At 45.5% G+C, this 13705-nt stretch overlaps 1 protein-coding gene across 2 annotated transcripts in view; it reads left to right on the top strand.

Moving 5' to 3' along the window:
- RFX8 (regulatory factor X8) overlaps positions 1-13705 on the top strand; it is a 57403-nt gene that overhangs the window by 19735 nt on the left and 23963 nt on the right. The window contains exons 5-6 of one of the 2 annotated variants that reach the window (XM_040994141.1): positions 2772-2785; positions 13622-13680. The exons of the other annotated variant lie outside the window; for it this stretch is intronic. Of the exons in view, the coding sequence (XP_040850075.1) occupies positions 2772-2785; positions 13622-13680 (73 nt within the window). The remainder of the gene's footprint in view (positions 1-2771; positions 2786-13621; positions 13681-13705) is intronic. 2 annotated transcript variants of the gene reach the window in all.

The following is a 13705-nucleotide window of genomic DNA, read 5'->3' as shown; positions in this document are numbered from 1 at the left end:
TCTGTTTCAGAGAATTGGAAATGCTCAGACATCTCACTACTCTAGGCAGGCAGAGGGGTCCTTCAGGACTTTCAGAGCCAGTGGAAGGACTCCTGGGATTCAGTAACTATCCACAGCCAAGATATATGCAGTAATATAGTCATGACCCCAACTAGATCACAAAGGGGAAGGAAAAGGGCCTTCCTCATGTTCTCTCCCTCCCATACGAGTCCCACAGAGCATATTCCAACTTGATAAGAATAACACAGCCGCACGCGTGTGATGCTTCTGTCCAGGAAGCCCGTCCACAGTTTTGAGACATCGAAACTGTTGGTCACATAAGCACCCTCCACCTAGCATATAAAATAATTACAGACTTCCAAAAGCAAAGCAAGCGCTCAGGATAGAATACATTGTTTTTATCAGTGAACTTTTGAATGGGAACTTTCTCAGAGCAGGACTTTGGCAGATATGCTGGGCCACCTCCTTTCTTCACAGTTGCATAACCCTGGGACTAGATTAAAGACACACTCAATTGCACTCTTGAAATAGTTGAATTATATGGCTATATGCACTATATCTCCTTCAGGTTGTAAAAAACAAAATCTTGTGCAGTTTATTTATAGATAGAGGCAAACTTAAGGTAAAAATTATTTGGAAAGTCAAATGGGTCAAGCAGCACTGAAAACAAAGTGGGAAGAAGCACTCTTTCAGATACTAAGATAGATACTAAGGGTGGTTACAGCAATTAAGCCTGTGTGATATGAATGGGACATACATAGATAAATCAAAGAAACAGGGAATCCAGAAATGGCCGCATTCAAATATGTTCGGCTGACTTTAAAATTCTTTGTTTGTTTGGAAGAGAGAAAGAAAGAAAGATTAAATCTATTACTTCCCCAACAAAAACACCTGCAACATTTAAGACTGAGTCAGGTGAAAGCCAGGACTCAATCTAGATGCCCAACATGGGTGTAGGGACCCAAGGACTTGAGCCATCATCTGCCTCCCCCCAGAGTACACGTTAGTAGAAAGCTGGAATCACACATGAAGCCAAGACTATAACCAAGTTACTCTCTATAAGATGCTGGGACCCCAAGTGATATCTTAACAGCTATGTCAATGCCTGCTTCACTCAATTCATTATTGACAAAGGTAGAAAGTAATTTAGTGGGAGTGTAACTTTTCAAAAGAAAATAGTGTTGGAACAGTTCAACATCTGAGTCAAAATAAATGACTTCAACCTGAAAGTGTACAACTTATATGAAAATTAATTCAAAAGTGGATCAGAAACTTAGCTTTTAGATGTAAGAATATTAAACTTGACCACCTTCTGCCTTCCCAGGCACATTAGCAGGAAGCTGGAAGACTGGAAGTGGAGCAGACTCATATGGGATGCCAGCATTGCAAGTGGCATAATACCGCATGACAGCTCCTGAAATAAAACTAGAAAACAGATTAAGTGGCTGACAGATTTTTAGAGGACAGATAGGGTGATTGACTTGGATTAGGGATCTGGGGTAGGCAGAGCAAGAGATGGATATAGTTGTAAAACAGCAGTCCAAGGGTCTTTTATTACAATGGGACTGTTCAATAGCTTGTCTGTGGAAGCAGTGGACACATGAGTCTACACAGATGATGAAATTATATGCCAGTCTACACAAGTGAATGCGCACACAATGCATTTAAATAAACTCTGGGGAATTTGAGCTGGATCAATGGATCGCATCCAGGTCGATATCCAGTTGTGGTAACACACAGCTGGCCCTCTGCATTCCCTGGTTCTGCATGTACATGTTGAACCAACTGCAGATGGAAAGCATGTGGGGAAGAAGTGTATGAGTACAAGACCCCGCTCTTGTCATTATGCCCCCCAACGTCATGTAGACACTTCTTACAAAAACACAGATTACATGAGGTATTACCAGTGTTCAGAAATTATTTAAAGTGTAAAGGAAGAAGTGTGTAGTTTCTATGCAAACCCTGCTCCATTTCATACAAGGAACTTGGGCACCTGTGGATTTGAGTACCTGTGGGCATTGTGGAACAAGCCCTGGTGGATGCCAAGGACTGGCTGAGGGCAGTTTGCAGGAGACTGGGCAGTGAGTAAAGGGATATTTCTGAATTATTTCTTACAACTGCAGGTGCATCTCTTTTTCAACCTTAATTTTCTTGAAAGAAAGAGATTCCGAGGGACAAAAGATCTCCCATCTGCTGGTTCACATCCCAAATGTCAGCAACATTTGGGCAGGTCAAGGCCAGGAGCTGGAAACTAAATTCAGGTCTCCAATGTGGGAGGCAGAGACCCAAGAACTTGAGTCACCACCTCTATTACTAGAAGCTGAAACGAAGGGAAGAGTGAGGAGTTGAACTCAGAGTTCCAATAAGGGATGCCCAGATCTCAAGCATGAGCTTAATGGCTGTGCCAGCCAGCCCAAATCTACAATTACTTCCGTAAAAATATCAATCTAAAGTGATAACTCAAGCATAACTCGTATAACCCAGACAGCAAAACGTGATGGCACCTCCCCTAAAGTATCTCTGCAGTCCTACCTGCCCATTTCCCTGGGGGGAGGGGGGTCCAGGAGGCCTTCACACTTGCTCTGCGCATGTCCATTCCCCACTCCAAAGTTGTGTGTAGCCCCTCCCTTTCCGTGCAGGTGCTCCGCGCAGAACTCTCCATTCCGGTCCAAGTTGATGTGGCCGCACAGGGGTGTTTCCTTCTCTGGCGCATGTGCCATTGCTCCGTACGGGAAGCGGAGAAGGGTTGGTTGCGATCACCACTAGAGGAGCTGTACACCTGGAAGTCATCAGCCCCACTGGTGTGCAGCTGTGTCTGCATGGGGCCCAATCACACAAGTGGCTTTTAACACATCTCTCTTGTGTTTAAACTCCAAAGTGCAGCTCCAGCCAACCAGCAGACAAGTGCTTCAGTCATTCCCGCAAGCTGCACATCTCTGTGAATTAGACTGACATGCAGAAACACTCCAGCAATGTTTGTCTACAGGATGAACCAGAATTTGATTTGGGGGGAGGATAAAAACAGGGTGCCTTGCTAAAACCAACCTTGAATCCCTGAACTGTGCACAGGTTGTTCAAGGGCATCTTGTCTTTGTGTTTTTTTTTTCATCTAAACTGTGTGTTAAGGAAAGAAATGGAAACACCAAGAACACCAAGAAGAGCATCAGCATAGAGAAATTTGGCTAAAACTGGGGTTCGCAGAGAATAGATGGGCTTGGGGCACTTCGCTCACCACCACCAAGCACTCCAACAAAGTATATACTCAAACAAGTTCACTCCTAAGGGAAGACCCCTCTCCATTCTATTGTTTCCAGGCCAGCTTTCCTAAGTCCCACTGGTTCAGAAATTTTGAGACTCCCACCCTTTGGAGCCCCCACCCTATCACATCTGAGCATGGGGCAGGATAGACAGCCAGAGGAGGAGCCGGAGGCGACCACCTCAAGCCAGAAAACAGGGTGTTCGTGAGCCACTTAATTGCACACTTGTAGAAGTGGCCCCTGTATGACCAATAGTGCCCATTTTTGATTGGGGTGGCGGGGGGAGGTTTGTGGTTGTAATGAGTCTCTTGACAAATTTGCAGCAGTACATCGCCCGCCCCAAGCTAAGGAGTGACCAGGGCTAGATTGTGGAAACGAAAGAGAGGTTTGAGGCTGTTATTTGGAAACAGAAAGGGGGAAAAAGGCTCATAAATGTGACATGTGTGAAAAAGATCCCTTCCCCCACTCCAGCATATTTTCCACCCCAGTTCCACTCCCCTCCCAAGGGTAACATAATTTTTGCCAGGAATGGGCCTCCCAGATTCCTGTCTTGTTTAGTTGAGAAACGGGTTGAGGTTTGGACTTGGGGATGATTTCTGACCTAGAAAAGTGCTGAACAATTGAGGCCAAGCTGTAAAACACTTTGCTCTTTGTCCGGGAGGAAAGGGGGAAATGAACTTGGTGCGTGTGCTCTTATCTCTGGTCAACTCATGTTTACTCTCTACCTCTTGGGCACGATCCCCAGCAAATATGTTTCAAGGAAAACTTTTGGTCATTGTTGAAACAGACACATCTTCCTTCTACCTAATGTACAAGGGGACTTAAAATGGTGTGTGAAAGGACAGGCATGTAGGACGGTGTTTGGGATGCCAATGAAGTTGCCTACACTTCAGGCCTTGACTGGTGGCTCAATTGGCTAATCTTCTACCTTCAAGCACTGGTGTCAGATATAGGCATTGGTTCATGTCCCAATTGTCCCACCTGCTCTACTTCCCGTCTAGCACCCTGCATGTGACCTGGGAAAGCAGTCAAGGATGGCCCAAAGAACCTCCCTGCATCCATATGGGAAACCTGGAAGAAGCTCATGGCTCCTGGCTTCAGATCCACTCAGGTCCAACCATTGCAGCCACTTTGGGGAGTGAACCAGCAGATGGAAGATCTTTGTCTCTCTTTCTCTCTGTAAATCTGCCTTTCCAGTAAAACATTTTAAAATGACTGTGCTCCACATTGGCACCTGGCTTTGAAGATGCCTTGCATCCCTCCTGGTTCTTACTTCCTGCTGCTGCAGAGTCTGGGAGGTAGTACTTGATGACGTCAGAGAATGGACTCCTGACACTCATGGGGGAGACCTGCATCAAGTTCCCAGCCTGCTGCTTCTCAAGGAGTTATTTTGGATGTCTGCTGAGTCTGCCAGCCAATGGGAGTGCCTCATCTCTCCCTTGCCTCTCAACAATAAATTTTTAAATTTAAAAAAAAATTTTTAATATTGTTTACATAGTTGAGAAGGATGCATGCTCTCATGAATCACCAATCAGAGTGGGACTCATATAACTAACATCTTAAAAGATTTGCTTATTTATTTGGAAGTAAGAGTTAGGGACACAGAAAAAGAGACAGATCTTCTTCTATGCACTGGCTCACTTCTCAAATGGCAGTAACAAGGGCAAGGCTGAAGCCAGAAGCTTCTTCTGAACGTCTCAAGAAGTACATACTAGGGCCCAAGCTCTTGAGCCATCTGCTACTTTCCCCGGGCTATGAGTAGGGAGCAGAATGAGAAGTGGAACAGCTAGGAGAAGAATCGATGCCCAAATGGGATTAAGGAATCCCACGTAGTAACTTAACACACTATGCCACATTACCAGTCCTCAAATAACTAATTTTAAAATGCTTGCAAAAATGAAAATGCTCAAAATCCAAGGATGGGTATTTGGCCTGTTGATTAGGAAACATGAGAGCTACTCTACATGGGAGTGCCTGGATTCAAGGATTGGTTCCTCTCCAGGTTCCAGCTTCCTGTTAAGGTGCACCTGTGAAGTCAGTAAGAGATGGTTCGTGCATTCGTGTAGCAGGAGACCTGAATTGCATTCCCAGCTCCTGGATTCAGCCTGGGCCTACCCTGACTGTTGGAGGCCTGTGGGAGATGAGCAAGCAAATGAGAGTTCTCTGTGTCTCTCCGGGTTTCTCCCACCAAAATAAAAATTTCAAAAGAATAATAACAAAATCGTTCTTAAAATTTGAAAGCTGTACATACTGGGGGTCTTTAGAAAAGTGTATGAAAATGCATGTGGTGAGAAATGATGCATGGATTCCAAAATAAGTTTACATTTCCATCCCACCTGTGCAGAAACTGTGTGCCCTGGTGGTACGTGCAGAAGGGAATTGCGCACAGGTTTGCATGCAACCCACCCACCGCCCCGCCTGCCCTTCCTCTCCTCTGAGCACACAGGATCTCTCCCGCACTCAGCTTTTCCCACTTAGCACATTAAAGGCCTTTACAAAAGCTTCTAAAACTGCGCCTTCTACATTGCAGGCCTTTGTTCTTGCGCTGCTTTCTTTGTTCTTCTGCCAGCCCAAGAGCTCAAGGGGCTGCCTTGGTGGTGGCGGTGGCGACGGCGGCCGCGGCCTGCGAAATGCAGGCTGCGGGTCCACAGCTGCCAGCTGGGGATGCAGGCGGAGCGCAGTTCATCTACCGGTCTGCACCGCCCCTGGGGGCAGCGAGTTCACAGGGAGCCAGGGTCAGCTTGGCCAATGAGGGCACCCACAGCCTACTGGTGTTAGACACCAGTGCCTCTTTGGGAGGGGCCTCTCCTCCTGTTTGTGCGTACATCCTCACACCAGGTGGGGCTGAGACGGACCCTCCAGAGGTCTCTAAGTAGCCCCAGGACACATGACTCCCAGGTACTAATAAAATATCCAAGTTGCAACGTGTTGTTTTAGCCCCGTCTACCCTATGGTTTTCAAGGCTGGTTAGAACTTGTTCAAGTGAAAAAATACACATTAGCTCGTTATTGTCTAGCAGCTTAAAAAAACATGCCCAGGGAGAATGATGCCCTAGATACCGCATTGCTTGGGAAAAACCAACAAGGCAGGTACTACTCCTAAGCCACCTCTTGTCTAAATCTTGTCTAGCATCTGTTAAAAGCATGTTTTTGGAGCATCTTCCACTGGCAGATGCCCACTATTAAGCAAGCGTGTTATTTGCCATCTGCAATGAGATGAAACCCAACCCCGAGGAGTGTGAGTTCCCACTGCAGAAGAAGAACAGGGGCAGCTTTCACAGAGGGCACTCGCAGAGCTTCCCCCGCAGTGACCAGTTTGCCATTAAGTTATTCATGCATTCCCATAGAGCTAAGGGTCTATCAGCAACAACCCCAACGCACAGGTGACTAAGCCACAGCCCTCAGCGACGCACAGTGTATTTTCTTTTGTTAACGGAACTCTCCAATGCTCACGTGCTGCCTTTTTTTTTTTTTAGTTCAATGAACAGACACTTAGAGAAAGAGCTTCCAATTGCTGGTTCACTCCCCAGTTGCCTGCATCAGTTGGGGCTGTGCCAGGCTGAAGCCAGAAGCCAGGAACCTTATCCATTCAGGTCTCCCATGTGGGTGACAGGGACTCAAGTACCTGGACCATCACCCAGAAGCACATTTTTAAATATGGTTGTTCTTGGGGCCTGTGCAGTAGCCTAGTGGCTGAAGTCCTCACCTTGCACGCATCAGGACCCCATATGGACTTCGGTTCTAATCCCATCCAGCTCTCTGCTTGTGGCCTAGAAAAGCAGTCAAGGACAACCCAAAGACTTGGGCCCCTGCACCTGCATGAGAGACGCAGAAGAAGCTTCTTGGCTTGGTTCTTGGCTTCAGATAGGAGCAGCTCCAGCCATTGCAGTCACTTGGGGAATGAATCAACGGATGGAAGATCTTCCCCCCTGTCTCTCCTCACTATATATCTGAATTTCCAAAAAAAAAGTAAAATAAATTTTAATATATATATGGTTGTTCTTGTCTATTGTAAGTTTCAAAATACATGAGTTGTGTCTTCATGCTTCTTGCATACCTGAATTTTTCTGAGTCATACACTTGTGTATTTTCAAAGGCAGAATGGTAGAGTAAGTGACATCTACTGTGAAGACAGAACAAGATCTCCACCTGTGCTCATCCCTTCTGTAAAATGGACATGCCTGCTTTCCCAACAGGATATTGTAAGAATTAGGCTAAAATAAGTACAGGACTGGCATTATGCCATAGGGGATTAAGCCATCACTTGTGTCCCATAGCTGTCCTATATTGGAGCTGGGGTTAGAGGCCTAGCTGCTCCATTTTCTCTTCCTTTCTGTACTAATGCACCTGTCACCATGTGTGAGACCCTGATGGAGCTCCAGGCTCCTGGCTTCAGCCTGGACCAGCCCTGGATGTTGGGGCCATTTGGAAAGTGAAACAACAGATAGAAAATCAGTCTCTCTCTCTCTCTCTTTCTCTCTCCCACCCCCCTTTCTGTCACTCTGCTTTGCACATAGCTAAATGCATCTGAAAAAAAAAAAGAAAAAAGAAATTTTAAAAATACGGTACTCAGCACTTTGTGGTGAGTATATTTCAACGATTATTAATGTAATCACAATTTTAAGTGTACTCCAAAATGTTTGTCCAAATGCAATTAAAAGATAAGTTTATCTTGGCAGAAAAAAAGTTCAAAATCCTTGCCCAACTTTTTCATAGTACACATTTTCAGGAACTTTTCAAGATCCCCTTGAATATTTGGATTTCAAGTGTTTACTCTGAAGTAAGTGTTCATTCCATTTTGAATGAAGTTGTCAAGGAGCTTCATGTTAAAGTTTTTCCTAATCATATTACAATACATCCGTCTGTGAATCCATACATTTGCTATTTTAATTTTAGATACAAATATTCATCAAGTTAATACTGGCTTCTTTTTATATGTTCTTATTCGAAATGCAAAGTTACAGTGAGATGGAAAGACAGAGAGAAATCTTAGATTCACTGGCTCACTTCTCTAATGTTCACAACAGCTGGAGTTGGGCCTGTCCAAATCCAGCAGCCACAAGCTAAGAGCTTCTTTTGGGTCTCCGGTGTGGGAACAGGGTTACAAGGACTTGGACCGTCCTCTGCTGCTTTCCCAGGCCACAAGCAGGGAGCTGGATTAGAAGTAGAGCAGCTGGATCTCAAAGCAGCGCCCTCGTGGGATGCCAGCGCTGTAGGCAGAGGCTTAACTCATTAGACTGAGCACAGGCCTTAGCAGGCCCCATCATCTAATCAACGCTAAGGTATCTGCTTCATGCGCTTTGAGAAAGAACTGTGTTAGGCTCCAGTGACTGGGAGTTGTTGCGCCTTCATTGCTGAGATTGGATTCAGAACAAGTATGGAGCATGAATTAGGTTTTATTACATTTTTATCCTCTTACCTTCTAAATGTTTCCTTGTGGTTAGAGTGGTTTTTCCAGGGCAAATTACGAGACCAAACTGATGTAAACAAAAGTCTGGATTAATAACAAATGATGTCAAAACCTGAGAATGCAAATGCAAATTATTATTCAATTAAAAGGAAGTCACATGCCAAAAAGCATTTTGGACTATCACCACATCCCAAAGACTTAATGGTTAAAGAACATTATTTTTAAAGATTCATAGTATGAAATGTGGTTGTATCTCAGTCCTCTTGAATCCCAATTCTTCTGTAGCCACATGGATTTGAAAAACTGAAAAACATCATATAGTTCTCATGTTGTATCTGAGTGGAGTGGCCATTTTGCTGGTGCCCAGAAAAAAACAGACCTTCCTCCTACCTCCCTGTGGGTGGCCCACAAACAGTGCCAGCCCTGGAGGAACTCTGAGTCCACACGCTGGTGAAACCTGTGGGCATCAGGGGTTGGGAAAGTTCTCAAGGGAGGGCTCATCACCACCCCTTGTTAGGGGGAGAAATTGTTCCCTCCCCTCCATCGTCCAAGAATCAAGCCACTTGCTCAAGCCTGAAATGTGGCCACAGAGCTACACAGCTAGTCAAAGATACTGCGTCTATAAATCTACAAGAATCCACAGCGTGGTTGTTGCTTCCCTTCCATCTCTTTTCTGTCTGCTCCCCTCCCTCCACTTGCCTTTCCCCAAGTGGTTTTGAAATGCTCATGTGCTAGGCCTGGCCTGGCTTGTATCCCTTGGGGTAGCCACTGAGGGTCAGCATCTAAAGCATGCCAATGATCTCATAGGATGAACTTGACTCAAGGTCACTGGGGCGCCACAGGCTTTGGTTCGTCTTCCTGTGCCTTCCTGATTGGGCAGGGCTCCAACAGCTCAGTCCTCAGAGAGAGGGCAGAGGACCCACCCCCTTTAAGACTTCCTTCACGGTGAGGAGGCCAGCTCCGGACGCCGCGGGTGGTTTCACAGGAGCCATAGCTTAGCAATGACTATGCTTTTGATCACAGCCCTAGTAAGCAGCCCCAAAACCTGACTCAGAACCAAACTAGGGAAATGATGCTGGGAGCGGTGAGCCCAAAGGCACAAGGCCATCTTGGCTGGCAGCCTGGACCTGCCACCTCCAGGCCCGTTCTGGTGTCAGCCTCATTGTTCCTCCACTTGGGTGGTAAACTCCAGTGTTGGGAGGGTGACGCACTCGTCTGCCACAGTCTCACCTTCTAGCCCAGCCTTGAATGCCAAGTTAAGTGCAGCCGTTGCTTACAATGTTCACTTGGCCACATCTGCCAGCTCCTGGGGATGCCAACGCCCTTGAGTGGGACCTCCCCGAATTCCCTCCTTGCTGCAACTCTGTGCACCTGCCTTGCAGTCCAACTTCATGGTCACCTCCTCTTCATTTTCCTGTCTCAGGTAAAATATAGTGGCTCTTGGCTTACAGAAGAGACCTCTGCAAGCAGGATATTTTTGAAAACAAATAAAAGTGATCTCACTAAATCCACATGTTGACCCAGGGTCGGAGCCATTCTCTTTGGCTGTCTGTCTGGCCAGAAGGAGACTGGAACTTTTTAATTAGGTGATTCCATCTCTCTACGAGGTTGAAATATTTCCTCTTTCCCACCACTGTTGTTGCTATTCAGGAAATCTCCCTAATTAAATATTGAAAAGTGGTTAAGCTCTCCCAGGGAGGATTTGTGGCACTCGTGAACCACCATGTGGTGGGCAGCTCCCTTCAGTCTTTAAAGTTGAGGAGGACCAGGCCGACCTCCTTTGAGGGGGGAAGATAAACCCATATTTGACTCTGAATCCATGACAGGAACCTGAGAGTGACATTTCTTTTTTTTTTTATTATTAACGTTGTATTATGTGATACAGTTTTATAAGCACTGGGGAGTCCCCCCACCCCTCCCATACCCCTTCTCCCATAGTGGATTGCTCCATCTTGCTGCATAACCACAGTTCAACTTCAGTTGAAATTCTTCCATTGTAAGCATGTTCCTAGCATAAAGTCCAGCATCTTATTGTCCAGATAAGTTCAGTGGCCTCTTGGGGAGACCTTCTCTGGTCTGAAGGTAGAGCTAACAGAGTAAAGTTCCGGTCAGTTAAGACCCCCAACAAAACATCAGCGTCGCTATACAATGTTATGGGATTAGTTGGTATAGTGTTGAGTGAACAATATCCACATCTCTGGGTTTAGACAGTATCTGTGACAGGTTCAAAGAGTAACAATCAACCAAGCGTAAATTACAGGTTAAATCCAGGCAAACATTAGATATCTGACATAGTATTGAGTAGACAATATGTTAACACTACATGTAAGTTCTTGATTACCTTCTACAACTATTTCAATGTCACCTCCTCAATTGAGGTGTGTAACGATTTTGGGGGGTGTTGCAGAGAAATCTCTCATACCTTGCTAATGAGTCTTTATGTTCCATCTAATAGTATATGAGTGAGTCTTTGATGACCTTTCTCTATTGAGAGTGACATTTCAACCCTCATGGTCATTGCTAGCACATTCCTCGGGTATATGAGCATTTCTTTCGGTCGTGACAAGCAGCACACGCTTCTCCACAGCTGCAGGGGCAGGGTTGTGAGACAGAAGCGAGTGATAAGGTTGAATGTTTTTCTTGTCTTGCTTTTAAGTCTGAAGCCAGGCCTTGTAGCCACCAAAGGAATGCCCGGTGTGGACTTCTATCATCACTGAAAGAATTTAATAATTGCTCTGTGTGTGTGATGTTCTGATAAGCCCCAAATCAGTCTCTCTACTCACAAGACTAACTCCCCCGAACTTACCAAACTGCCGGTTGACAGACACGTGAACTGTTGAACAGACAGCCCCCCAATATACATTCCCATAGTACTCTATACTTCAGCTGTCACAGCCTTCACAGTTACTGGTTTAACATTTTCTCTCCTGTATAGGCCCCACTCCTGTGCAGACAGACATGTCACCCTTGGTCACTGCCGTATCCTCCAGGGACCAGCGCAATGCCTGCCATATAGTTGGTGCTGGATAAGAAGTGCTTGATGATTGGATGAGAAATGGGTGGGTGAGTGGCGAGATGGGTGGATATACAAGCGTAGCTGCACATATTCATATTGTGGTCCTGCATTCATTTTTCCAAGAGAACATACTCTGATGAGCATGTTGACATAAGTTAGGGTGATGGAGAAATTGCTCGCCCTCCTTTTTAAGACATTTATTCAGGATGACAATTGCATTTTCTGACTAGATTCCTTTACCATGAATTCTTTCTTTAATGAAGTTTCTGTCCTGATACATCCCTCTGAGCCTTACTTCAGGTTTCGCTTATTAGGTTTTTGTCTGTACGTTTTTGATTGCCATCACATCCCAGAACCCGTGGCAATGAGCTGCTTGTAAGTTTCACCTTATCACAGTCACCAAAGCTGTCAAGTGAGGCACCAGAACACGTTAGCTGAGGCTGCCATCACCAAATGCTACAGACTGAGCAGCTCCAGCCACAAACACTCTGAAGGATGGGAGCCCTTCTGAAGGATGGGAGTGCTGGAAAGTTGGGTTTCCGGTGAGGGCTCCCTTGCTGGCTTTTCACAGGGCCGCCACCTCTGTCCTCATGCAATCATCCTCTGTGACGTGCAGAAAGACACACACAGAGAAAGCGAGAGCAGATTTTCTGGTGTCTCTTCCTTTTCGTCGAAGGACACCAGGCCTATCAGATCAAAGCCTCACTCTAAGAACTTCATTTCATCTTACTATTTCCTGGAAGATCCTCAATCCAGACACAGGAGCTGGTTTCAACCTGTGAGGACACAGCCCTGCCCATAGCACATTCTTTGTCTTTGAGGTGGGCACTGTGACCCACAGGGTAGGTTGCCACCCAGGACAACTGCATCCCATACCATGTGAGGGAATTCTACCTGCTCTTGGGTCCAGCCTGACCCAGCTATTTGGTGAGTAATCTTAAGGATCAGAGATTTCTATGTTTCTCTCTCCAGTTTCCAAATGAATAACTAAATATATTTAAAAAGTGAAAATATGGAGCCCAGCACAATGACTCAATGGTTAAACTTTTACTTTGCAAGTACCAGGATCCGATATGGGTGCTGATTTGTGCCCTGGCTGCTCCACTTCCCATCCAGCTCCCTGCTTGTGGCCTGAGAAAGCAGTTGAGGATGGCTCAACACATCCTTCCTGCATCCTTATGGGAGACCTGGAAGAAACTCCTGGCTCCTGGCTTCAGATCAGCTTCGCTCTGGCCATTGAAGTCATCTGGGGAACAAACCAGCAGCTGGAAGCTCTTTCTATCACTCCTTCATTCTGGACATCTGATTTGCCTTTCCAATAAAGATAAATAAATCCCCTTTTTATAAAATGAAAATATGAAGGGTTTTTTAAAAGTTTTTGGAAAATGAAATTAAAAATATGATGTGAGGAGAAAAACATGCCACATGGCTAGGGCTGAATCTGTCCCTGTGACAGTGTTTCCACTCTAAGACACAAGTCCAGGAGACGTGGTCAACTGCAGCATGTGGCCCTGTCCTGACTGTGCGCAGGTGCTCTGCCACCTCCACCATGCAGGGGTGACCATCATCTCCGCACTGATCATTTTTAAAGCACCGCCACCTCAATCAGAAAGTAATAAGAGTTTATTTTTTGCCATGAGTCTTCTCCTTCAGAATGGGTTCTACCTGGGATTATATCATATCCTGGCTTCTGAAGGGAATCTATATTTAAAATAAATAAATAAATACTTGGGTGTCCCAGTTACAGAAATGGATTTTGTCAAACCCCAAACACATGATCATCACCATTTGTGGATAGAATCTTGGAGGAGGGCTTTGCAATAAAGGTTATTATACCCCAAACAAAACACCTCGCTACACAAGAAATTTCAGTTTTGTGCTCAGACACAGGTGCCTTACTAAAATTATTTCTCTGCTATCTGTTGTTTTCACAGTAAAGATGTTGTCACCTTTGAAAAATCTGCTAATTGTAGCAGCGTTATTCAACCAGAAGAAACAGTGAGTGTGGAATAAAATAGACTGA

This window comes from Ochotona curzoniae, unplaced genomic scaffold, assembly GCF_017591425.1.
Source record: "Ochotona curzoniae isolate NIBS_2020 unplaced genomic scaffold, NIBS_Ocur_1.0 contig_883, whole genome shotgun sequence".
Taxonomy (NCBI): Eukaryota; Metazoa; Chordata; class Mammalia; order Lagomorpha; family Ochotonidae; genus Ochotona; species Ochotona curzoniae.
The sequence above is the reverse complement of the archived record's forward strand: the minus strand, read 5'-3'. Positions and strand labels throughout refer to the sequence as shown.